This window comes from Capra hircus, chromosome 27, assembly GCF_001704415.2.
Source record: "Capra hircus breed San Clemente chromosome 27, ASM170441v1, whole genome shotgun sequence".
Lineage (NCBI taxonomy): Eukaryota > Metazoa > Chordata > Mammalia > Artiodactyla > Bovidae > Capra > Capra hircus.
The window spans coordinates 8541920-8568074 of NC_030834.1; the positions used below are offsets into that span (position 1 = coordinate 8541920).

Here is a 26155-nt window from a genome sequence, read left to right on the forward strand (position 1 = left end):
TATCCATTTTACATATAGTAATGTGTGTATGTCAATCCCATGCTCCTAATTTATCCCCCACCACATTTCCCCCTTGGTAACCATAGGTTTATCTTCAAAATCTGTGAGTCTATTTCTGTTTTATAAATAAGTTCATTTGTATTCCTTTTTTTTTTAGAGTCCACATATAAGTGCTATCATATGGGTATTTTTCTTTCTCAGTCTGACTTTTTTCACTTAATAAGACCATCTCTAGGTCTACCCATGTTGCTGCAAATGACATTATTTCATTCTTTTTTATGGCCAATATCCCATTGTATATATGTACCAAGGAATCACGTTTCTATAGATGGAACTGCAGGCACCCTGACAGGGAAGGGGGCTGGGGTGGGGTGGGGGGAGCATCTCTCTGCTCTCCTGTTTAGTTGCATCCTGCCCCTTCCCCGCTCCCCGTAGGGTCTCTGCCTAGGCTTTCAGAGCCCGTACCCAGACTTCGGTCTCTATGTGATTGTTCATCTGCTACAGGAGCCCAGATTAAAGTCCTGTTACTATCACCCCTACCCCTGCTGAACCAAAATGCCAAAAAATCCCCAAACCCTCCAAGCCTCATTCTGGCAAAGTAGACATCTCGAGGCACTCCCCCCGGCCTGCTGTAGCTTGTCTGATGCTGGTCTGCAGCTTGCCTGGCTCTGATACACCAGGATATGCCTGACTTGGTCCCCCACTGCCTTTCCTGTAACGGCCGTTGGCAGGGCTCTGGTTTGATTAAAATGTAGAAAACTGGTTCGACCTTGGCCACGCTAGCATTATTTTCCAAATCCCGAATCAGCTCTCATCGCTTGATAAACACGAGCGTGTTTAGGATCAGAATACAGGACACCTGGCCGCTCGTCCCTCCCACTCTCCTCCACCAGCCCCCAGCATCCTCTCCAGCACCCTTTCTCGTCCTCCTCTCTCACCCTCATGGTGCCTGGTCTCCGCTAGACATCAACATAACAGATGCCACCGACTGCGCCCTGTGACGTGCCAGGGATCTCGCGTGCTTTGTCTCTCTCTAATCCATATGTGACCTCAGACGTGAAAGCTCAGCATCATTGAAAAACTTGACTGAGGTCACATCCCTCATGCCCGGTACAGCTGATTCAAGCGTCTGCCTTTCCCTACATGGCTCAGCCCTGGGCCCTGACTTATGAGTCCTCTGCGGGGGGTTACCAAATCCTACGGAGCATTTACGATTAAGAGCAAACTCCAGAACACTAAAACACTTCCCAGTGTCGGGGTGGGCGGGGAGGCATGGAGTTTCTAGCACAGGCAGCCCCGTGGAGTCAGAGCATCAACTCAGCAACCCCACCTGTATCCCCCAGCCCAACCAGAGATCTCTGGAACTGAACAGACCTTAGTAATCAAGGATTCACTTTATGAAGAAGTGAAATGATTTCCCCCTGGGGCGATGGAGCTAGGAGTGGCTCACTCCAGGCTGGGGCACTGCAGGTGTGCAGGTGGGGCCTGCCTACCTCTGCTAACCTGTCCTCACCCCAGCCCCAGGTGATCAAGCCCGCAGGGCGGCTGGCCCTGCCAGGCCCGCTGTTTCAATCTCCTGTGTCCAGAGGGGCAGAGTGACTGCTGGAGATTCCGGAAGAACCCTATCCACTCCGTGTGTCTTTGTTTAGAATTGTAAAAGCCTCTCTCCCCCACTGGGGCTTAGAGCTAACGGATCCTCAGGGTCCCTTTAAGGAGGTTGAGACTAGGGTTTGAAAGGAAGATAGTTCTTTGGGTTCCCCTCCAACATCCAACTCCCAAATTCCTGTGATTCGTTGATGACATCAGGACCATGAATAATTGGCCTGGCCCCGAGCCAGGATGGGCTGGGCTGCTTCCATGGGGGAAATTCCTCCCCCCCTTTATGAAAAGAGGCCCGCCCCAGCTTGGCTCCTGCGGGGGCCTGGTGTCCACTGGGCATCCTCCTGCCGCAGCGAAGCCCGCCCACCCGGGGCCAGCGACCCCACCCCCTGCCTTGAAATTTAAAGGAGGCCGGAGCCCTGCAGGGAGAGCCAGCCACGGTCCTGCAGAGCCTAGCGCCGAAGACAACGCCTCTGGAGGAGGGAGAAGGCTCGGGCGCACGGTAGGTTGGACTCTGTGCCTCTCTGTCTCTGGCTCCTCTTCTCTCTCTTAAAAGTCTTTCTGAGCCACTGAAGGAACGTCGGCACCGAGGGGGCTGACTCCGTCACTCAGGCCAAAAGTGGGGTTCGCTAGAATCCATGTCTGGAGGGAGGTTTCTTTTTGAATGTGCATCCTACAGGGATGGGCTGAAGCGTTCGAGGGGGCAGCAGCGGTCAGGGCAAGAGAGAGGGCACTAGGGTTGTGTCTCCTGAAGCAGAAATCTCTGCTCGCACAGGGGAAAGTGAAAAGGGTGATCCATACCCGCTCTGAGTAGACGGTGGGCCCGGCTCATCACTCACGGGCAAGAGACGGGAGACAGGCTGATGGGGTCAGAGCCCAGAGGGTCCCGGGGGCATGAGCCCACAGGGAAACTGAGGCGGGGCTGGGCAGAGAGCGACTTGCCCACGGAGGATTCACCGGGTGGGAAGTGCTGGGTGAGAGGAAGGGGGAAACCGTCAGAGCGAAGCCTCCGGTCTCCCTCCAAGGCCGGGTTTTGTCCTCTGGCTTTTTGCCCAGGATGCGAGGGGAGGGCTCTTTGAGGACTTTTCCAATTACAGAGGGAAATAGCTCAGAGTCTTCTCTTCCCCAAGCTCTCTACAGGAACTGTATTGGGCATTCTAGGCTTTCACTGTTATTATGTTGATTTTCTTAACCTCCCAGAGAGGGAGGGAGGGAGGGAAGTAAGGCACTCTCAGGTAACTGATGACACGCTCAAGCCCAAAGCCGTGTGGTGGCGGTGACTGATGTGGACAGCAGTGGTGGCCTCCCGCAGCTGGTGCATGACAGAGAAAACATTATGTGTGTGTGCGTGTGCATGTGTATGCAAGCCCATGAAGAAATTCTGAAATACAGCTGCTAAGTGGAGTTTCCTCAGAAGGGCTTCCTAGCAAGTCTTGCCTGGGGGGCAGAAGACGTCCCAGGATCTGGGCACTGACTGCTCCAGAATCAATAGATGACAGTCAGAGGAGCTGCCGGCTAAGTGCGTCCTGTGAGAGCAAAGCCAGACCTGGCGCCAGCAGAGACGGCGCAAATAACTGAAATAGGAAGAGCTCCATCCTACCCATCAACTGATTGCACCTAAAACGTTCTCAGAGACACCAGCCTGCAATCGCCGGCTCTTGTCATGGGCAAGCGAGAGCTTGCTCTCCGCCCGAATGGCCCAGGCTCTTTGCGGACGCTCAGTTTATTTTATAAACCATTAGATCAGATTCTCCCAGTGAGGCTGCTCTCTGTGGCTTCTGCACTGGCCTGGGACAGTTCCTGCTTCTGGAGGAACAGAAATGGTCCCATGATGAGTTTTCGCTTGCGGGGGCAGGACTCGGGGACCTGGGGACCAAGCGTGTTGGTGAGCAGAGCTGGTGATCAGTAGATTTCAAACGATTGTAAAGAGCGACCCAGCCAGATCCCTGGCGGTGTGATGTGAAGCTGTCATCACCACGAAAGGCTTTTTGTGAGTGAGTGGCCAGGACCACAGGCCATCTGGGAAGTCCCTGCCCAGGGGGGCCTGTCTCTATTTCACCTCCAGGTCTTCTGGTCCCGCCTGGGGTTTTGCAGCAGCGTGAGGGGCCTTGGGCTAGACCGTCGTTTGAGAGGAGCACAGTTGGCTTTAAACTTCCAAAGCTTCCAGAGGGAGGGTAGGCTGTCTTGGATCAGAGGCCGAGGGGACAGCATGGCTCATGGAATGAATAGCAGGCTTGCTGTGTGTGCTAAGTCACTTCAGTCGTGTCTGGCTCTTTGGAACCCCACTGACTGTAGCCTGCCAGGCTCCTCTGTCCATGGGAGTCTCTAGGCAAGAATACTGGCATGGTTTGCCATGCCCTCCTCCAGGGGATCTTCCCCACCCAGGGATCGAACCAGCATCTCTTATGTCTCCTGTGTTGGCAGGTAGGTTCTTTACCGTTAGCGCCACCTGGGAAGCCCAATAGTAGGCTTAGTTCCAGTCAAAACTCAAAATCCATATGCTTCTCTGAATATTGAATATATGGGTGAGGGAGGAGGGAACATTTGTGTCTTGAGTTGAAGTGTTCAGTTTCAAAGACTCCTGGGCATGTGCAGTCTCAGAATAAAATCTGTATTCCCTATGAGTGACTTTCTGCCTTGTTCTGATAAGATGGTCAGAGTGGATGGTGAATGACCGGAATACTCTGTTCATTCCTTCTTTGGCCTGTTCTCTGTGCACAGAGAAAAACTGTGTCCCTAGTTTCAGGCGGTAAAACTCATCCTAGCCAACCAGCTCACAAAACCAAGGGCTGGGTCTCCAGTGGAGCCAGATTAAAAGGTGAGGAGGATCCAGACTCACAGAAAGCTCAAGCTAGGAAGAATCTTCTGAACCATCTGCCCTAGTCCAGCCCTCAAGTCCAGGCACATGGTCTCCTGCTATTCGCCTAAGCGTCTACTTACATATTAAGGAGAGCACACTTTCTCAGTCATACTTGTGCATTTTACATTCCACTTTCCCACCTGAGAAAAAGACTTCTATAGAAGGGCATAGAGGGATAGATGAACAGACCTCTTGATCGCCTGAAAGTTGAAACTTAGGACAAAGGGAAAAGGAACTGGGTGCTGGGCCCACAGCAGGCATTTTATAAACAGTTTTGAAGGTACAAGCCAGGCAAGTTCTGGTTTTGATCATGATTCTCCAGAAAATGATAGCAGCAGTTCTTCCTGGGGAACTGGTACAACTGGGGGGTCTTTAGCAGCTGCCCACACCATCCATGCCAACAGCCATGATCTGGAGGGTGAGTCTTGGCCACAAGTCCAGCTGAGCTGCACAGGACACTACACGGTACTCCACAGTGGCTTGGAGAGGTTTGTTTGGGACTTGACCTCTAAGACCTGATTCCACTTGGAGACACTGAAAGCCTACTTCAGTATCAGACTAAACCCAGATACTGGGAAGCCCTGGCATTGAGATCCTTTTTTGCTTATTGAAAGTAAAAATGAAGTCGCTCTTTTGAAGTCACAACACAAAAGAATTGTGTCCAACTCTTTTCAACCCCATGGACTGTAGCCTGCTAGGCTCCTCCATCCATGGGATTTTCCAGGCAAGAATACTGGATGGGTTGCCATTTCCTTCTCCAGGGGATCTTCTGGACCCAGGGATCAAACCCGGGTCTCCCTCATTGTAGGCAGACGCCTTACTGTCTGAGCCACCAGGGAAGTCTTATTCTGCTTATTACATGGCCATAAATATTGCTTTAACTGCAGTTCAGTTCAGTTCAGTTGCTTAGTCTTGTCCAACTCTTTGCGACCCCAGGAACCATAGCACGCCAGGCCTCCCTGTCTATCACCAACTCCTGGAGTCCACCCAAACCCATGTCCATCGAGTCGGTATGCCATCCAGCCATCTCATCTTCTGTCATCCCCTTCTCCTCCTGCCCTCAATCTTTCCCAGCATCAGGGTCTTTTCAAATGAGTCAGCTGTTTGCATCAGGTGGCCAAAGTATTGGAGTTTCAGCTAGACATTAGGGAATCCAAGGTGACCTTCTCCTCCGAGGCGCCTACATCCTTAGAACTCTTGGGCTTTTCAAGCCACACTTCCTTCTAGGGACGGCCTCCTAGGGGCGCCCTCCTCGAAGGGAGAGCCTGGGGTGTGTGATTCGCACTCCTTTGCACAAGGAAAGCGTTTGTGCTGAAAGTTAAGCGGCTCTGGCTGCTAGCTGCTGTGGGACCCCAAACAATGGTCCCATTTTAGGGTTTTGTCAGTGACACCCCTCCAGAGCTTGGCTCGCTCCCCCTTTGGTTTGATAAACAGACTGCATAGCATCCATTCCAGAAAGCTGACCAACCCCTACCTTGTCAGGAGTGAGCTCCATCCCCTCCTTCACATCCCGGTAGGACCCCTTCTTCCTCTGCCCACACACCTCCACCTCCGCACAGCACAGAGCTGGTGGCACCGAGCTAGGGTTGGCTAGCTATTTGTCTGTTCCCTCCCGAGGCTACGAGGTTTTTATAATTGTATTTATTTATTTTATTTTTGGTTGCGCTGGGTCTTGGTTGCCTCACGTGGGCTTTCTCTAGTTGCAGTGAGCAAGAGCTCCTCCTGGTTGCAGGGCATGGGTTTCTCACTGTGGTGGCTTCTCTTGTTGTGGAGCACGGACTCCAGGGCACGCAGGCACCAGCGGTTGCAGCTCACGGGCTCCAGAGCACGGGCTCCAGAGCACGGGCTCAGTAGTCGTGCCGCAGGGGCTTAGTTGCTCTGGGGCTTGTGGGATCTTAGTTTCTGGACCAGGGATCAAACTTCACGTCCCCTGCGTTGGCAGGTGGATTCTTATCCACTGGGCCGCCAGGGAAGTCCTAGGCTCCGAGATGTTGAGGATGGAGCTTCTGTGTCTTTATACCGCAGATTCGTGCCTGGGGCATTGTTGGCACTCTTGCTTGGTGGTGCTACAGAGTAAGTCATCGCCTATGAATTCAGGAAGGAGTAGACCAGAGAGCCGGAGCTTCCAGTGGCGGCGGATGGGTTGAGAGATCTGATGGATACCAGGAGGACTGCCCCCAAGCCCTCTGGTTAGAGATCTTTGCAGGGGCAGTTCCTTAAAGGTGTGGGGAGAGGGCTTGGTAGGAAGCGAAACCCAGCAACCGACTAGGAATAATCTGAAACAGAAAGCCCACCAGCCTCTGGCCTTTGCTGGCTACTCACAGGTCGTCCTATTGACAGGAAAGAGGAACTTGCTTTATTTGGCAGCAAGAGCCTAGGCCTGCCACACGAGCTGGGGGGAAAGAGGGGGCTTTGGCTTTATTTTCTGAGAAGCTCTGGTTTCCTCCTTTTTCTTGCCTCATGTCTCTGGATCTTAAACAAACACGTGGTCCGCATCAAACAGCCCTTATCAGCATGGAGGGCCTGACCTTCCAGCTGCCTTGGCCGCGAAGCCCAGCTTCCTCTGAGAGTTCTGAATAGCCCTGGAGTGTGTGGCGTAAATAGGCCTGGGAAAGGCAAACAAAAAAAAAGATTGAAAATAAGATAAAAGACACTACCCTGTGATCCAGGAAGTACAGGCTCCTGTTAATACTGATCCGTGCGTACAGATGAAGGGCAGGAAACTTGGTTTCAGTCATCTAGAATCTGGGTATAGGTCATTGCAAGATGTTCAGATGATCTAGGCAGCGGGATTTGGTATTAACACTTGAACTCTATGGTGACCCCATAGAACTTGGCTTCCTTTCGAGTCCATGTTCTGGGGAGAGGCTTTAAACTTTGGCTCTCCTTCTAAGGGCACTCCTAGCAGTAAGTACAGTTAACTGCGCTGTGCACCAGCTGTTCAAAGGGGCTTTACCTGCTTCTTTCCTAATTGCCAGCACTGTCCAGCTGGTGGAAAGGACTGGACCGCTGGAAAACCGGGAACACACACAGCCGGTAAGGGGAGGTTGGAGGGACTACGCTCCTTGCGTTCCCATTGCCACCCTTCTCCATCAACAACTCTGAGCACATTCAGAACCGTCATCCAGCATCAGGACCCAGTAAGAGTCGTGGAAAGAGCGACTGGGAGGTTTTCTATAGAGCTGGTTGTCCTGAGGCCCAACGCCTCCCTTTAGACGTGTCGCGTGAGAGCGGGTTCATTACACTTTTTTTGAAGTCCGATTCTCTCATCCATAAACAAAAGATAATATTGACTTAAATGATTTAGCGGATGCCTGACAAGCGTTAGCACTCCAGGACCTGATGAGTAAATGGCATTCATCCAGATGCATTTCTCAAAACTGAGCTATCACGTCACTTTCACGTGAGTCTCATAAAAGGTGGACAGATTCCGAGTAGGGTGATACGATGAACGTCTCCGATCGTCTTTTCCTGATTCAAGTGTGTTGAAATCTGGAGGGAAGACTGCAGAATTACTGAGTGATGGCGTATTTCATTACTTGTGGTGATGTTTGCTTTAGGGCGTGGAGGGAACACCAGAAACCGCCTCACGGTAGAACAAGACTGTCTCTTAGATTAACGTGCGGTTGCAGGTTTGCTGAGATTCAGACTCAGGGATCGTATCTCCTTGCCCTGACTCACAGGGTGAGCTTTGCCAGCTGCACTTTGCATTTTCGTCACAAGGATCTAAGTTTCTCTTGCTTTTACCAGAGGAGGAGGCAGGATGGGCTTTTTCCCCCCCAGATCCACAACTGCACTCCCTGAGTCCCTCCAGATAAGCAGGGTTACCTGGCAGAGGGTGGAGAAGTTCGGTGACGACAATGCTCAGGATAGATTGTTTTGAGTAGGTCAATGTCGTATAAAACTTAGACACAGGTCATGTGCCAATGGGGGCTTCCCAGCTGGCGCTAGTGGTAAAGAATCCACCTGCCAAGGCAAGAAACATGAAACATGGGTTAGATCCCTGAGTCATGAAGATCCCCTGGAGGAGAGCATGGCAACCCACTCCAGCAATCTTGCCTGAAGAAATCCATGGACAGAGGAGCCTGGTGGGCTACAGTCCATGGGGTCGCAGAGTCAGACACCACTGAAATGGCTTAGCACATATGTAGACATGTACCTGTATTTTAAAGATGCTTTGCAGAGAATTCCATCCTGAGTAATGAAGTGGAGATGTGGGAGTGGGTGGGAGGTGCCAGGAGAGGGCTTTATTCTACTTACCTCATTGGAACTGATCCAGTTAGATAAGAAAGACTCCTCTCTTGTTCCTTAGGTATAAAGAATTCTGTTCAGAAAGAGGGAAAATAAGCTTTAGCACACAGGAAATTATCTTTAAAATTGGTTTTTAATTGGCGTATAGTGGATTTGCAGTGTTGTGTTTGATATAGTTAGAACTATAACATGGTTATAGTGGTTCAGCTATACACACCTTCGCTCTTTTTCGGATTCTTTTCGCATGTAGGTCATTATAGAATATCGAGTAGAGTTCCCTATGCTTTACCGTAGGTCCTTATTAGTCACCTATTTCATGTATAGTAGTGGGTATATGCTAATCCCTTAGTTACCTATTTCATGTATAGTAGTGGGTATATGCTAATCCCAAGCTCCCAATTTACACCCCTCTACCTCCCACGTCCCTTTTGGTAAAGAAGTTGGCTTTCAACATCTGCGAGTGCATTTCTATATTATAAATAAGTTCATTTATATAATTAAAACAATTAGATTCCACATATGAGTGATATCATATGATACCAGTCTTTGACTTCACTTAGTATTACAATCTCTGGGGAAGAGCTAAGGATTGCTTCTGCGATGGCAGTTTTGGAAAATGGTCTCTATCCTGAGAACATAAACTCTAAAAAAATGTGTTAGTCTCTCAGTCGTGTCTGACTCTTTGGGAGAAGGAAAGAGCTACAGCCCACCAGGCTCCTCTGTCCGTGGGATTCTCCAGGCAAGAATACTGGAGTAGGTTGCCATTTCCTTCTCTACGGATCTTCCCAACTCAGGGATTGAACCTGGGTCTCCCACATTGCAGGTGGATTCTTTAGCATCTGAGCCAGCAGGGAGGCCCTATGAAAAGGAGGACCCATGTAGGAGGGAGATGGGAATACAGCCGTTACCCATAGAGCTGACGGCTCCGGCCCTGGGCTCTGACGCTGGCGCAGACAAGTGCACTTTTCTGCGGGAGTTCAGCCCCAATTTCCAAAGCCTGCCTCCTCCTCCCATCTCACCACATCTCTTGTCCTGACTCAGTGATGGGTCTTTGCTGCTTCAGGGAGTTCGACCATCTCTTTTCTAATCTGCTGGCATCTGTCCGGGGCAGAGTGGTTGGGTGGGGGGAGGGAAGGCAATGTTTGTCTTAAAGCTGTGAGTCATTTCGGAGTATTGGTGTTCTTGGAGACTGACTTTCTCTTACTCAGATTTCCAGAGAGAGAGGCTTTGCGAAGTAATAACAAACCAAGGCTCCTCTTTGCCAAAGATTAAGTGAGCAAGCCTTGCACGCTTGCAAAAATTCAATAGCCGTATCAACTGAACTTTATCTTTCCGTTGTAATTTCCATGGTCCTCCAGCTGGCTCAGTGTTTCTGCTTTGTTTTTGCTGCCAAGAGTAGAAGCAGCTTTAACATCCCAGCAAACGTACTGTTTGTGCCTAGAAGCATAGAACTTGATTGGTTGGTCCCAGATCTTTACCGTAGGTCACGTTATGGGATGTGGTTGAGTGTTTACATGAAAGCTCTCATCCCCATGCATTAAGTGTTTCACAGATCACACAGCACATGCACACTCAGAACAGCAGAAATCACAAGACATCAGCCCTGGAGGAAGCCTTGAGAGTCTAGCCCACTTGGTTTTGCATCCCTGGGGGCAGATTTGATGTCTCAAAACAAAGATGATTTTTGGAAAGGTAGCACATTACATTTTTTTTTTTTTTTTGGCCATGGCAAACAGCATGTGAATCTTAGTTCCCCTACCAGGGATCAAACCCATGCCCCCTGCAGGGGAAGCCCAGAATCCTAAACATTGGACCCCCAGGGAAGTGCTAGCAACATTCCTTTTGATACAGTCAAACCATATGCGAAGGAGAGTGTCTACGCTTTTCCCGAGGGCAGGCCTTTCGGGAGCAGGTGGTGGGAATGGGTCATGTGGCGGGCAGTGAGAGACCCTGCAGACAGCCCTCCACTGCACCACCCCTCCAGGCCCTTCCCCCGACTGTCCTGCTGCGGTTCCCATGGCCTCGCCCCAGCCAGACTCCAGGGCCAATCAATCAGCACTCCCCCTGCCACCACTGCAGAAAGGAGTCCTGCGCTTCTGGCTGGCGAGATCGCTTTCCCAGCCACAAAGGCACCTTTGGCTCCTGGAGACCAGCCCTCCTCCCTGGTGACCAGACAATTGTTCTCCTCCGGAGCAGTCATCACTCACGGCTGTTCAGAGGCCAGAGAACAGAGTCACTTTGTCTCTGCAGCCAAGCAGGGCCCTGCATGGCTTCTATGCAGATGGGGGAGCGGGAGGAGGGGGCACCCTGGAGGCAGTGATTGCAGGCTGGTCCTCCACAAGGATGCCCGTGGGCATAGCCTGCGAATCGAGGCCACGCTTTGCTCCCCACATGTCCTGATGTTTCTAACCTGCACAGATTCTTTGTCAACTTGCCGAGCTGTATGTCTCCAGAGGTCTGTCTGCGGAGCCATTTGCAAATCTGCAAAAATTGACTTTATGAGCCAAGGTGGGCCTGCCAGGGCTGGGGCCTTGGGACCTTGGGGACCAGCGGTCTTAGAATCATTCCATACATGCCCGACCCTCCCAGTGATGCTGCTGGTGACTCAGGGATTCTAGTCCCACAAAAGCCAGCCATCCCCATCCTTGTGGTTTTCTTTTTCTTGTCTTTCCTCCCTCCCTCCTTTCCTTCCTTGCTCTTTTTTTTTTTTTTTTTTTTGATGTGGACCATTTTTAAGGTCTTTACTGAATTGGTCACAATATGTTTTGGCTTTTCGGCTATGAGGCATGTGGGATCTTAGTTCCCCGACCAGGGATCGAACTTGTACCTCTGGCATTGAAAGGCAAAATCTTAACCACTGGATCCCCAGGGAAGTCCTTTCTTTTCTCTTTTAGTTCTTTGATTCTGGGAAGCTATTAAATACAGTGAAAGAAAAAGAACACACCAAAAAGATGACAAGTTTTGGATTTACAAAGTGAGCCGACAAGAGGTTTCTTGTGCTTTATTTCTCAAATCTCCCCTCCTACCAGTCTCACATGGGCACTGGGCGCTTCTCCCTTTGGTGGGAACTTGTGGTCTAGGGTTGAGGTCCACAACTCCCCAGGGTCCCGAGTGCTTCCTGAATTTCTGGGGTCACTCGCTCTTTGTCCAGACACTGCGCCCAGACCTCTGCATCTCCCTCCCCACAAAGGCAACACCAGGACTTGCTTTGCTGCCTTGTCTCGCTCCCTTGTCTCGGGAAGGCGCTGACTGTAGGCAGGATGACTCATTTCTTTGTCATCCTCTCGCCCTACTCGGCCCGTCCAGCTGTTCCCATCGCTTCTGTGCAGCAAGGATGGAACGTCACATGGTTTGCGTGAGGCTCTTTGGCACTGGGTCAGTTCCAGGCCTCGCAAGGCCAGAAGAAGCAGAGGAAGATAAGGACTGACAGAAGAGAGACAGGCTCCGACTGTCCCAGAGCAGAAGACAAAAATACGCCCCTTCTGCTGAGTCTTCAGTTGCAACAGGGTCTGAGGTGCTGCAGCTGTTGGATCATTTTACCCTCAGCCCTAAGTGCATCCCTCCTCCTATCGGCCCCCTGCCCTGCCCCAGGGGGGGCCCCTCACCCCATCTGTCCAATGAATGCAAAGGTCTTAATGCTCCCCTTGTCACTTTGCAACTTTCCAGCATCCAGACTTCTGCTCCATGTAGGGCCCATTCATATGCCCCTTGAATGTGCTCCATTCAAGGAGGACCTTGAATTCTTGAAATGGCACAGTCACTTGATGACGGGCATCCAGAGAAAAGACAAGCCCCCCGTCTGAGGGGAACGAACTTGCTGGAAGGCCTGGTTGATTGTCAGACAAGAGGAAGAGAAGCCAGGTTCCCCAGTCACGGGCTGGTTTATTGCTTCGTTCAGAATTTCTGCCAAGAGCCCTGGGCAGGCAGACCTCTCCCCATCCCAAGGCTTGGCTGAGATAATAAAGCTGGGACACCTACAAATATGTGAAACATGATTAACAGCAGGAAGAGAGAGGGGGAATGTGTTTATGAAGAGCTATTTTTAAAGATTCAAAGTACTGGGATAATTGGGGAAATTTTGAGAAAGGGGAAATTGGAGGACTGCTGAGCACCAAATTCAGGGGTGATGTCCTGTGATCTGAAGACTCCCAACTCCGGGTCCTGTTCAGATGCCCTTGACCCCTAGATCTTCCTTCTGAAGCTGCCTGGAACCAGCACATGCCAGCAGGCTTCATGCTCTGGGTGAGAAAAAGTCCCACCCCACCCCCCAGCCCCTGCAGAACACCCTGCCCTGCCCGGGAAGGGCCTCCCCTGGGGGCAGGCCAAACTGGAACAAAGACCCAGATCCTGGCTTCTTTCTATTTCTTGCGTGGAGCAGGAGGGGTGTGCTGGTTGGCAAGATGCCCTCTGAGCCCGAGGAATCTTCCTGGATGGTCCCATCCCCCTCCTCCTCCCACAGCTCCGTGCGCGCCTTGCCTGTCACCAGGGGCCCCAGAAGGTCACTGGGGCACAGATCGGCTCCTTGTTTTCTCATCCTTCCTCTGAAGGGGGCTTGTGGCCATGTGAGAGGAAGCCTCTCTAACAGCAAAGGAGCCCGAGCCAGCGCCACGGTCAAAGTCCTGGGCGCCCCGAACCAAGCGGGCCCTTCGGATGCTTGGGATGAAGGGGGTGGGAGGGATGGGAGCAGAGTTGTTGTGACTGAGGGGAAATGAGTCAAGGGAAGAAGAAGAGCCCTGGTTTAATCCTTGCCGACAAGGGAGTGAGTGAGGCTGCCAGACCACAAAATAATACCCCAACCGACTAACCCACGGTGAGCAGCTGAGGGCCGGAGCCCTAGCTAGGACCAGGCACACGGAACCAGGGACGTGGGGCCAGGAGGATTTGAGTCCGAACACCCAAACCAGATCCTGTCCCTCCGCTCTGCAAAACTGCACTTCACACGGCCTGAATATTAAAGAAGGCCAGCTTCCCGACGGAGCACAGAGGTGGTGGAGGAGGAGACTTCCCTTGGTTGGACAAGGAGATGTGAAGTCCTCCGGGACTGGGCTCAGGCCATCTGAGGAGAGCTGGCCCTGAGATGTGCCAGCCCCAGATCTCCTATGATTTCCTCTAAAACAGTCAGAGAGCGGGCATTGCTGTGGGCCCATCTAGTCAACCCCAGGGCAAGCGCTTCCTTCAAGGGAAACTGGGCTGCAGCCAGTGCTAGAGGTGGTGTCAGCCTTCAGCCCACAGAGATGTCTGAACAAAGCCATCTTCCGGCAGCCTGTGTCCATCACTGCATGCATGGATAAGCAAGATGGTCCGTTTACTCAGGGGAATATTCTCCAGCCTTAAAAACGAAGGAAAGTCTGACCCACGTTACAGCACGGATGGACCTGCGCTCATCATGCCCAGTGAAATGTCAGACACAAAAGGACAAATACAGTATAAGTCCACTTACATGAGGCGCCTGGAGTAGTCGGACTCATGGGAAGAGTGGCTAGGATGGCAGTTGCCAGGGGAGCAGGGATTGAGGGTTTTCGGGGTACAGAGCTTCAGTCTGGGAAGATGAACGTTTGGAGTTGAATGGCGGTGATGGTTGCCATCACAACAATGTGAGTGAACTTCATGCCACTGAACTTACACTCAGAAGCGGTTCAAATGGAAAATATCTGTGTTCTGTGTATTTAACCACAGATATATATATGAGAACAAAAACACCATCTCTCAGACGCTGGCCGCAGCCTCTCCTGCCCTGGGAGCCAATGCTGGGAGGACCGACTGGCTTCTGAACTCTGCTGCCCGCTTGGACCTCTCACGTCTCATGCTTATTTCCCCCTCCTCTTCCAGAATTGGAGGGCCTCTCGGAGGAAATGATGAACGCGGTGAAGACACAGTTCCTGTGCCTGCTGCTCTGTGGAGCCGTCTTCACGTGGCCCAGCCAGGTAGGTGTGCACTCGTGTCTGTGCTGGGACACACGGGGACACACTCCCCTCGGTGGATGAGGCTTGAGATCCAGGCTTCCGGCGGGCACCCCCATCATTCTGACTTGAGTGAGCTCTGCTGTTCAGTGGCTATTTTGGAGCTGTTTTTAAAGGATTTGTTTGAATGAATCCATGAAGTGTTTTTTTTTACGAGTTTTTCCGGCTATGCTGGGTCTTTGTTGCTGCACTGAGGCTTTCTCTAGTTTTGGAGAGCGGAGGCTGCTCTTGTTGCGGTGCACAGGCTTCTCACGGCGATGGTGTCTCTTGTTGTGGAGCGTGGGCTCTAGGCGCACTGGCTTCAGTAGGTGCAACACAGACGCTCGTAAGTTGTGGGTCTTGGGCCCTAGGGCACGCAGCCTTCAGTACCTGTGGCTCCCGGGCTCCGCAGCACGAGGGATCTTCCCAGACCAGGGATCGAACCTGCATTGGCAGGTGGATTCTCATCCACTGCGCCACCGGGGAAGTCAGAATCTGTGAAGTTTTTATAAAAGTGCAGGCGCTGTGAGCAAGCTGCCCGTCTATTGCTTACCATCTAGTTAGGATGTGCTCTCCGAAGATCCCCAGCAGCTAAGAGCATCATTCAGGCCAAGCCCGTGATTCAGGCCAAGTGAGCAATGGATTTTAGAGCAGGATTTTAGATTTTAGAGCAGGATTTTAGAGACGGGAGAGTGTGGATGGTTACACGGAGGAGATGGGGTAAAGGCACACACCTCCACTAATCCACAGGTGGCTATTTTCATCTACAATTAATTAAAATGAAATGAAACCTAAATTCACTTCAATTACACGACATATGAGTGCTCAGTTGTCACGTGTGACCAGCGGCTGCCGTGTCACACGGCACGGGTATTAAACCTTTCACCACTGAGAAAGTCCTGGGCAGGACTAGGCTAGGAAGGGAAGAAGGATCAGAGGGGAAGAGAGGTGTGCACATTGCACCTGGGCCAGGTACCTGAGAGGGATGCTCTGGACAGGTGGGTTGCTGGCCGTCTTCTGGTTTGACCACCTTTATTCTTCAGACACGTGCATGTGCTGACCCTCTGCCCCTGCTTTCTTTGCAGGAAACCTACAGACGACTCAGGAGAGGCGCCAGATCGAACAGAGGTGAGATGTCGCTGGGATGGAGGGCGGTCCACAGAGGCAGGGTCAGAGTCAGGGTGCCTGAGGCTCCAGCGGGGATTTTCTTCCACGTGACCTGCTTACTCAAGCTCCATGAAAGTCAGAGTCTGCAGAGATGCCTGTGTCCTCTCTTAACACTCACACAGGAACAGGTGTGCTGGCAAGGTGTCAGGATGTCAGAGAGTCACACAATGCTGGGAGCCCAGTGGCCCAAAGACCAGTTACACAGACGAGAATGGAGCCCAGAAAGCCTGAGTGACCTGCCCAGGGTCACACAGCCACCAGGCCGCAGGGTCCTCCAGGACCTTTCCTAGGGCTGTGATCCCCTTCCCCCTGGACTCCAAGCAGCATCTCTGTGCCTCCGTTGCTTCGGTTGGTAATCAGAGACGACCAACCTGGGTTTCTTTATTTCATGGCAGTGCTCTGGGAAGACCTTCTCTGTAAGGCCGTGTCTAGATTTGAGACTAAAAACGCACGCACCATTTCCACTAGGATCCCAAGAATAAAAGATGCTTAGGCCCGAGGGTCTTGAACCTGATACAAAGAACTGCAGGTCCCAAATCCCCCCTCCCCACTCAGGACCTACTTCCTTTGGGTCTGGAAGGCTCTGCAACACCCGTTTATGGTGGAAGCTTCCCCAGAGTGAGTCAAGGCTTAACTCTCACAGACAGACAGCTCGGCCTTTCCTGCCTGCGTATCTTGGCGCCAACGGGCCCGCTGAAAGAGCAGCAGTACCACTGACCCATGAGTCCATGTCACTTCTTCAATCCACTAAAAGTTATAGATTTTTTGAGCTGGCATTCTGATTTGCAAACAGAGAGAGAAAAAGGGAACACCTATTAATGGGACTCTTTCAACTATTTTCATTATACCAGAAATACTAACGGAAGTAACACATTTTCTGCACAGACTAAAATGTCACTTTTCTTTGTTTGGGGCCAGAGTTGAGTTATCATTATCTCAGTAATGATAATACTCGTGTGAATCAAACGTTCTTATAGGCAATTGCATACACGTGCCTCTTTTTTGATGAATTAAAATGAAAAATTAGAGTATTACTTAATACATGTATCTTGATAAATAAATTCTTTCAAAATAAGGTCCCATCAGAGGAAAATCAAGAGGTCTTTCTGAATGGTTTTCCCCAAGTGGGTTTCACGTTTCAGTGAAACTAACATAAGGAGACAGTAGAAATACACCATTATATTTTATTATTTCAAGAAAATAACTGATTTCATGGGAAATTAAATGTAAAGGTCACATAGTCATATGGAAAATAATATTGGCACATCCCCCTAATAAGCTGGATTTGAAAGGTTTTTTTTTTTTTAATTTTAAATGAAAGGGGTCTTTGGTGACAAAATATGGGATGTTTGTTGTCTTCTGCTGAGAGCAAGGAAGGAATAAAGGATGGATTTTCCTGAGAGTGAGGTGGACAGAAGAGGTGAGGAGTCAGTGTGGGGTGAGTGGGGCCCTAAAGAGGCCGGCCTGTCTGTTGTTACAGTGACCTGCAGAGATGAAAAAACGCAGATGACATACCTCCAACACGAGTCCTGGCTGCGACCCCTGCTCAGGGGCAACCAAGTGGAGCACTGTAGGTGCAACGGTGGCAGGGCCCAGTGCCATTCGGTGCCCGTCAGAAGTGAGTGTCCACGGTCCCCAGCCTGCCCAACCCTCTAACAGGGCCTCAGTTTGCTCATCTGTAATATGGGAGAACAGTCATATAGACTGTGGGGTCAGCTGTGAGGAGTCAATGAGTTTGATTTTTGGAAAGTGTTCAGAATTGGGCCTACGGAGAGGGTGCCCTCTTCAACTTTGACCCACGTATTCTTGGGGTGCCTGGAAAGTAATTTGGGGTCCCCTTGCTTTTACTTGGCAGGTTGCAGTGAACCTTGGTGTTTTAATGGGGGGACGTGTCAGCAGGCCCTCTATTCTTCAGAATTCGTCTGCCAGTGCCCGGAAGGGTTCATGGGGAAGCTCTGTGAAATAGGTGAGTGGCGGGCGGGTGTCTATGAGATGAGGACCTACCAGGGGAAATCCCACCTGCAAAACGATCGAGAAAGGAGAGCAAAGTGTGGTGTGATGAGGGATGGGATCACCTGAGGGTGGTCAGAGCCCTGGAATCGAGTCTGGAGCCTGGCGCTGCCTCTGCGGGGATGACAGAGGCATCACTGAGCCCCCCCACCGCCCCCCGCGGAAACTAAATGAAAAAGGAGGGTCTCACATGGGGTGTGTCACGTGTCCCGCTTCCCATCAGACGCTACCGCCACGTGCTATAAGGACCAGGGTGTCGCCTACAGAGGCACGTGGAGCACGGCAGAGAGCGGGGCTGAGTGCGCCAGCTGGAACAGCAGCGGCCTGGCCATGAAGCCGTACAGCGGGCGCAGGCCCGGCGCCATCAGGCTCGGCCTTGGGAACCACAACTACTGCAGGTGAGACAGCCGCCTCCCCCCCAGGAGGGTTTCCTCTGGTGAGAAGCTGGGGCAGTCACGCAAAGACCTGTGCCAGGGTTTCCAGAGGAGCAGAACCCACAGGAGGCATACAGACACAGAAACACAGTTGCTAAGTCGTGTCCGACTCTTGTGACCCCTTGGACTGTAGCCCACCAGGCTCCTCTGTCCATGGGATTCTCCAGGGAAGAATATTGGAGTGGGCTGCCGTTTCCTCTCCAGAAAGATATATCTATATATATAAATGATACATATATACATAGAGATAAAAATATTTCTATCTACATAAAGAGATTCATTTTAAGGAATTGGCCCTCATGACCATGGGGCTGGCAGGTCTGGAATCCATAGGCAGCCCCCTCCCCAAGCTGGAAACTCAGACCCAACTTGACACTGCAATGTGAGACAGAATTTCTCAGCTTTTGCTATTAATATGCCTTCAGCTGATTGGATGAAGTCAGCTGACCATATACATGAACTGCGTCGACAAATCCCTTCCCAGCACCACCAAGGCTGGCGTTTGATCGAATGACTGGGTGCAATAGCCTAGCCAAGTTAGCACATAAAGCTCATCATCACGGTCCACCCCTTGTCAACGTGGCAGCCACATGCTTCTCTGTAAACCATGTTTAGTCTCCCCATAAAGGCGATTATAAGGTCATACCTCCACCCAACACGATCCGACTCTCCTATCTACAACAAACAGAAATAACTCTCTCCCCAGAAGAAGGTGAAAAGTCCTTGGCCTGGGAAGCAGGCTTAACTGTTCCCTTCCCCTGGCCTTCCCGGCTGATTTTTCAGAAACCCGGACCAAGACTCAAAGCCCTGGTGCTACGTCTTCAAGGCAGGGAAATACGTCTCTGAGTTCTGCAGCACTCCAGCCTGCACTAAGGGTAAGTGCAGCTTCCCCAGGGCCCCCGTGGCCTCATGGAGTCCCAGGGGGGCGGGGTGGGGAAGGGAGATCTAGGGAGACCTGGAGGACAAGGCTGATGGTTCTTCTGCAGATGAGGAGACAAAGGAGTGAACTGGTCAGTCACTTTGGCATCAAAGGAAGGAAGTCAAGAGGCTTAGGTCCTCATCAGGCTTGGCCTCTAACTAGCTGTTTGACCTGGAGCCACTCTCTGCACCCTGCTGACCCTCAGTTTCCTCGTGGACAGAGAAGATGGGGCTCTACCAGTGGTTTCCAGTCCTTTTGAGAATGTGTGCAAGTTCTCTCTTTTTTGATTAATTGGCCTGTTTCTCAAGATCTCTCTCTGTCTCCGAAGACTTTTAATGTGAGAAAATTTCCCAGATTTAAAAAGTACTCAGCTACGAAAAGGCACCATGAGTTCAGTGGTGCTTTCCCAAATAATGATGCTATTTAATCACAATAGTGTAAAAATATGTTTCAAAGTTCTAAATATATATGTATAAAAATGCACATTCAGGCTACAAGTGACGCTGATAGACTTATGAATTTGAGAGCTCTTGAGAGTAACTCCAATCCTGGAGAAGGGAAGAGCTACCCACTCCAGTATTCTTGCCTGGAGAATCCCTGTGGACAGAGGAGCCTGGTGGGCTACAGTCTATGGGGTCGCACAGAGTCGGACACGACTGAGTGACTAAGCAGAGCACAGCACAGTGTAACTCTAAAGCATCCTGCCCACCCCCTGGATCTGGTGTAAGCTGGGATTCACCGGTACTGATGATCTCAAAGGCCCCTTCGCATTAGGTTACCGGTGCATGCTAGCGTACTGTGTCAGTTTCAAATGGGGAGAAAAGAGGGCAAAGTGGGGGCAAATATGCAGCATTGGAAGGTTCATACTCTTGCTTCCCTCCCAAGTCCAATAAATCCTTCAAGGCCCTGGCAGACAAAATCCGAGAAAACTGGGCCTGCACACGTGTCCCCCCACAGAAGACCCCAAGTTGACAGCAGCCTGTCAAGTAGAAACAAGGAAACCCCTAACAGCCTTCCAAGCAGCTCTAATCAATCCCCACTAGCTGAACTGGGCAGCCTTTCCTGAACCTGAAGATTCCTCAGGGTCTCCCTTAACACAGCCCAGTGATGGGGGGGCTGGCACCAGATGGAACCTCTGACCACCCTGAGCGAAAGCATTTGAAGGAGAGTAAAGGGCGAGGTGGGCGGGCTGCCTGCAGCCCCAGGCTTCAGGCCCTGCTGCAAACCCCACTTGCTGCTCGGGCACTTCAGCGGCTGTGTTTCAGTTTGGATTTCCTGCGTTCCAGCTGCAGAAGAAGATGGGGACTGCTACACTGGAAACGGGCTGGCATACCGCGGCACCCGCAGCCGCACCAAGTCTGGGGCCTCCTGCCTCCCGTGGAATTCCGTGTTCCTAACGAGCAAGATTTACACCGCCTGGAAGAGCAACGCGCGGGCCCTGGGCCTGGGGAAGCACAACCACTGCAGGTGCGCCGCCCGGACCCCGGGGGCGTGTCCGCGTGGAGGGCGGGGCGGGGCCACGAGAAAGTCACGTGGGTGGGAGGGACCCATATCCCAAGTTAAGAGGGGCTGCCCTCACCTGCTCCATCCTCCCGAGGCACATCTGGGAGCACATCCCAGCACAACTGGGAGATGAGAACAAAATGCAGAAGATAGGAATGATTTCCTAGGTGGTGGTGAGGGATCTATGGCAGAGCCCAGCCCAGGACTCAGGGTCGTCCCCCTCGCTCCCTGCCCCTAAGTCGGGCCGCCTTCCCCTCTTCTCTGGCTTGTGATGTGATTAAAAACTGTCCCTGCTCACGCCCAGGAATCCCGATGGAGACGCCCAGCCTTGGTGCCACGTGTGGAAGGACCGTCAGCCTACCTGGGAGTACTGTGATGTGCCCCAGTGTGGTAAGGCCAGCTCCCCTCACCCAGCATTATTCTTGCCCGTGTCCTCCGCCACCTCCCACATCTGGGAAGCTGTCTGGTTCAGGCTACGCAGCGGCCAGCTTTTCAGGAAGGCCGGACCTGGGTGGGGAGGGGCTTGCCCGGCTGGAGCCGTGGTGGATGGCGATGCTGTAGGACAGGTGATGGGAGGGGCAAGAGAGAAGGAAAGGATGCAGCCACTTCTCACGAATGGCATCAGGCTCCAGGCTGCACTCTGGAGATGCCTTGTTAGTAGTGATGGCGGCCAGGATGCGAGGAGGAGGGAAGCAGAGGCTCCGTCCCTCTGTACAGACGCTGCAGAAGCACAGCCGTGGGTGGAAACCCGGGTTCCCAGACGAGACACTGGGCTGGGGCTCGGGGACCTCGCCCAGGCCCGCAGGTCTGAGACCGCGCTCTGTCCTCCCCTCTGCAGTCACCTGTGGCCTGAGACAGTACAAGCGGCCCCAGTTCCGCATCAAAGGAGGCCTCTTCGCCGACATCACCTCCCACCCCTGGCAGGCCGCCATCTTCGTCAAGAACAGGCGGTCCCCCGGACAGCGGTTTCTGTGTGGGGGGATCCTGATCAGCTCCTGCTGGGTGCTGTCAGCCGCCCACTGCTTCCAGGAGAGGTAGGGATGTGCACCCAGCTGGCTTGCCTTCCCGCTAAGGCCTCGGACCAGGCCCGATACAGAAGAGCATCCTCACACCCGTTTCTCCGTCAGGTACCCGCCTCACCATCTCAAGGTGGTCCTGGGCAGGACGTACCGGCTGGTCCCTGGAGAGGAGGAGCAGATGTTTGAAGTAGAAAAATACATCGTCCACAAGGAATTTGATGATGACACTTACGACAATGACATCGGTAAGATGTCCCCCTCTCCCTGGCTCCAGTTAGACCCCCCAGCCCCACCCTGCCCTCCTCGTCCTCCCAGGCCCCAGGCCCCTCCTTCCTCTCCCTGGAAATCCCCACTCTTTTCCTCAACCCCCCTCTTCTAGCGCTGCTGCACCTGAAATCGGACTCGCTGACCTGCGCCCAGGAGAGCGGGTCGGTCCGCACCATCTGCCTCCCAGATGCCAGCCTGCAGCTGCCCGACTGGACGGAGTGCGAGCTGTCCGGCTATGGGAAACACGAGGCCTGTGAGTGGGAGGAAGTCGCCGTCCCATCCTGTCTGTCTGGGGGCAGCGTGGGGGGCGGGTGCTGACCAGAGAGAGGAAAGAGCGGTCCTGAGAGTGTCCAGTCCAGCCCCAGGGCAGGCTCGGCCGCTATGATAGTCTGGGCAAGTTCCTGCTAAGTGAGGCCCCACCATCCACCTTCCCAGCTGATGGCCCGGTCGGTCAAGAGAGAGGTCTGAGTGGCAGGAGAGCTTTAAGGGCTGAAGATTTCAAGGAGGTTTTGATAAGATTAGGAGTGAGCTTAGTTAAGGGTGCGTTCCTGGACTCTGCCTGCCACCCAGTAGCCCTCACCCTGCACCTGGTGAGCCCTGTGATCCAGGCATGCATTTTTCATTTCATGTTGCTCCAAGCCTCAGTTTCCTCATTGGTAAGAAATGAATAGATTGTATGAGGCTTAAATGAGATATTAGATTAAACCAGTGGTTCTCAGCTAGGGTGCTCTTGCCCACTAGGCAACATGTGGCAATGTCAGTTATTGTGACGACTCAGGATGGAGGTTTATACCCACATTTAGTGAGTAGAAGCCAGTGGAGCTTCCTAGTGGCTCAGGTCGTAAAGAATCCGCCTGCATTGCAGAAGACCCTGGTTTGATCCCTGGGTCGGGAAGATCCCCTGGAGAAGGGCATGGCAGCCCACTCCAGTATTCTTGCCTGGAGAATCCCATGGACAGAGGAGCATGGTGGCTATAGTCCATAGGGTCACAAAGAGTCAGACATGACTGAGGGGTTAAGCACGCACGCACACAAAAGCCAGGGATGCTGGCAGACATCTTCAATACACAGTGCAGCCCCCTGCAAAAACAGTTATCTGGCCCCAAATGTCATTCGTGCTGCTCTTGAGAAACCCTGGGTGAAACCCTATGAAAATTCCCATTTCTGTAGGTCAAAAGGGTTAATATATTGGCAATTTCGTAGGATTCAACTTAATACACGTAAAAGATTAATCGGTGTTAGCTATCATCACAAAGTTCAACTTTCTCCTTCCAAAAGGTTTCTAAATAACTTTCCCTAAAGCCACAAGCTGTCTTCCCTGCTCTCTTTCAGCTTCTCCTTTCTTTTCCGAGCGGCTGAAGGAGGCTCACGTCAGGTTGTACCCATCTAGCCGCTGCACTTCCCGGCACTTGTTTAACAGGACCGTCACCAACAACATGCTGTGTGCCGGAGACACACGGAGCGGCGGGGACCACACAAACCTGCACGATGCCTGCCAGGTGAGCGCGGGCAGCTCTCCTCCCTGAGCCTCCCCCATCCAAGGGCAAAAGTGTTCCTCAGCCAACTGGTTCTTAACCAAGAAAAAAAAGTTATAGCCAGAAAGCAGTGATTCATCTGGGGCAGGGGATGGGATCTAGATGAGAGCCTCAGAGAATAAAGCAACTGGAGCCAAGGTCAAAGTCACCCAAACTGAAGAGATCTAAACGGCAGTAAATTTCCCCAGTGTCTGCACCGGAACCCCTGCCTGGTACAGGATTTCCTGTAAGCCCAGGCAATTAAACAACTATCAAAGTGATGGATAAAGCCACACAAGTTAAGACAGCTTTGGTTTCTGTGGGTGCTGGGGAATCGGGGTCTCTTGGGTAGCGTGGGAGGAACGGCAGCTTCCTGGAAATAGGAGAGAGATGATCTGTGAGAAAGAAATCTTAGGAACTCGCATTCAGCCCTCTGATGAGGCTTCCCCCTGGTAACCATTACAGGGTCTCTGGGTTGGCATCCCCATCAGAGCTGGTACGTACTTATATTTCATGATAACTCTGAGTGTAAGACATAGACTAGTGTAAGGTAGGACCTAATGGAGCAAAGGAACCCTCAATTCGGGGCTGTTTTCACGTCCACTGTGCTCCGGGCTCTCACTGAGGCTGGGGGACGCGGGCGTGGCTCGAGGCAGTGGGGCTGGGCACTCCCACTGAGGACCATGTTCTGATGCTGGGATCACACCCACATCTCCCCCTCTTGCCTCCGTGACAGCCTTTGGTCTCTTTTTGAAAGGTTTTCTCAGACACCTCCACCACCTAGCTCGACAGTCATAAAAGGTTGTGTGCAAAGTGAAACCATGATCTATCAGCTAGCGCCAAGTTAAAAACAAGTCGTTTCAATTCAATAAGACAATAACAGCTAACAATTGCCAAGAGTTCTACTAAATGCCCTACATTGTTCTCAGGAGCTTTTCAAGCTTTTCCAGTTAATTCCCATAACCTCATAAGGGAAGTACTATGATTTCTGTTTTAGATATTATTATTTAGTATCATTCAGGTAAGAATACTGAAGCCCAGTTGCCTAGGGCCGCACAGCTAGTGGCGGCTTTACCCCCTCGGTGGGGACCAGGTATGGCTAATGGTTAAAGAATTTGCCTGCCAGTGCAACAGACACACGAGACCTGGGCTCGATCCCTGGGTTGGGAAGGTCCCCTGGAGAAAGAAATGGTAACCCACTCCAGTATTCTTGCCTGGAAAAAGCCCATGGACAGAGGAGCCCGCAGTCCATGGAATTGCAGAGAGTCGGACTCGACTGAGCACTTGTCAGCAATGTTGTCCACTTTACGACAAAACTACAGCCTAATCCTCTAATGGTCCAAGACTGGGGAGGAAAAATTTCCCTCCCTGAAACTGAGCACGTTGAAGGATACAGATCAGTGCCGCAGATTAGCGGTATGTAGAATACATATCAGCACTACAAACATTCACCCTAACATCCCCCCAAAGAGTCTGCATTTTTGCACACAGCTGACCTCTTCTCCCTTCTGCAGGGTGACTCGGGTGGCCCCCTGGTGTGTATGAAGGACAACCACATGACCTTGGTCGGCATCATCAGCTGGGGCCTGGGCTGCGGGCAGAAGGACATCCCGGGCGTGTACACCAAGGTGACTAACTACCTGGACTGGATTCGAGACAACATGCAACCGTGATCAGGGACACCCTGTTTCCCTACATCACAGAGACCCCGCTTCTCCCACCTCTGAAGACTTACTGCGGCAGGGGCTTCTTCACATAGCGGAAGGTGGGGGGAGGATGTAGTTTCACAGGTACTTTTCCATTCTGGAAGTTTTCAGGGCTTAAGGGCTGAACTGTACTGTCAGACAAGAAGATGGACAAACGCCAGTCCCTCGTGGAAAACCACTCCCCAGGGCGGAAGCCCACTTCCTCCTCTATGCACACGAGCATCTTTGGAAAGGGGACCACAAAGATGAAAGCATGTCTCAGTAGGCAAAGATAACTCGAGCCTTCAGGAAAGGAGGGTTAGATGTATTCTACTAGAAATAGAATGTCTATTTATAGTCCCAAGGAAGCCCAGCAGGAACCTCCTACCAAGGGATGGGCTGGCTGGCCAGATCACGTTCCTCGACTCCAGCTCTTAAGTGTTGGGCTTTCCTTTTTGCAGCTCTTGGAGGGAATCCTGTTGTGTACAGAGTAATTCTTTTTCTTTATAGGTTTCATGATAGAACCAGGAGACACGTATCATTTTAATAACTGATAAACTAGGCTCTCGCATATTTATATCAGTTCATTTTTGTTTGTACTCTGTTGCCACTACCTGTATGATACCGTACTGGAATAATAAATTCTGATATATTTTTCACATATTTTCCCCAGAGTGGACTCTTTCTGTTACACACAGTACCTTCACAGCTTTTATTCCTTAGTCGCGTCCACATTCTTTCAATCATTGGGAATATTTCCTTTCATTGGCTTCCTAGGTGGTGCTAGTGGTAAAGAACCCACCTGCCAATGCAGGAGTCACAAGAGGAGAGTTTGATCTCTGGGTCGGGAAGATCCCTTGGAGTAGGAAAGGGCAATCCACTCCAGTCTTCTTGCCTAGAAAATCCCATGGACAGAGGAGCCTGGCGGGCTACAGTCAGTAAGGTCACAAAGAGTCGGACACGACTGAAGCGACTTAGCACGCACACA

General features: G+C 51.8%; 1 protein-coding gene across 2 annotated transcripts; it reads left to right on the forward strand.

Annotated features, from left to right (window-relative positions):
* PLAT (plasminogen activator, tissue type) lies at positions 1940–25830 on the forward strand. Of its 2 annotated transcripts, none has more exons than XM_005698890.3 (14): positions 1940–2101; positions 14540–14634; positions 15735–15777; positions 17297–17434; positions 17672–17782; positions 18050–18224; positions 19044–19135; positions 20466–20646; positions 20987–21072; positions 21521–21716; positions 21810–21946; positions 22081–22221; positions 23301–23467; positions 24997–25830. In XM_005698890.3, exons 2-14 carry the CDS (start codon positions 14563–14565, stop codon positions 25153–25155), a joined length of 1698 nt encoding a protein of 565 aa, XP_005698947.2. In that variant the 5' UTR covers positions 1940–2101; positions 14540–14562; the 3' UTR covers positions 25156–25830. The 2 variants fall into 2 exon arrangements, with proteins under 2 accessions (XP_005698947.2, XP_017897583.1); XM_018042094.1 differs by lacking the exon at positions 1940–2101 and adding an exon at positions 11965–12952.

Bases quoted from the DNA above. Each gene is read 5' to 3' on its own strand.
- PLAT (XM_005698890.3), top strand. From the start codon at position 14,563: ATGATGAACGCGGTGAAGACACAGTTCCTGTGCCTGCTGCTCTGTGGA. The intron at 15,778-17,296 runs GTGAGATGTCGC...CTGTTGTTACAG, and splicing joins AGGCGCCAGATCGAACAGAG to TGACCTGCAGAGATGAAAAA. The intron at 23,468-24,996 runs GTGAGCGCGGGC...TCCCTTCTGCAG, and splicing joins ACCTGCACGATGCCTGCCAG to GGTGACTCGGGTGGCCCCCT.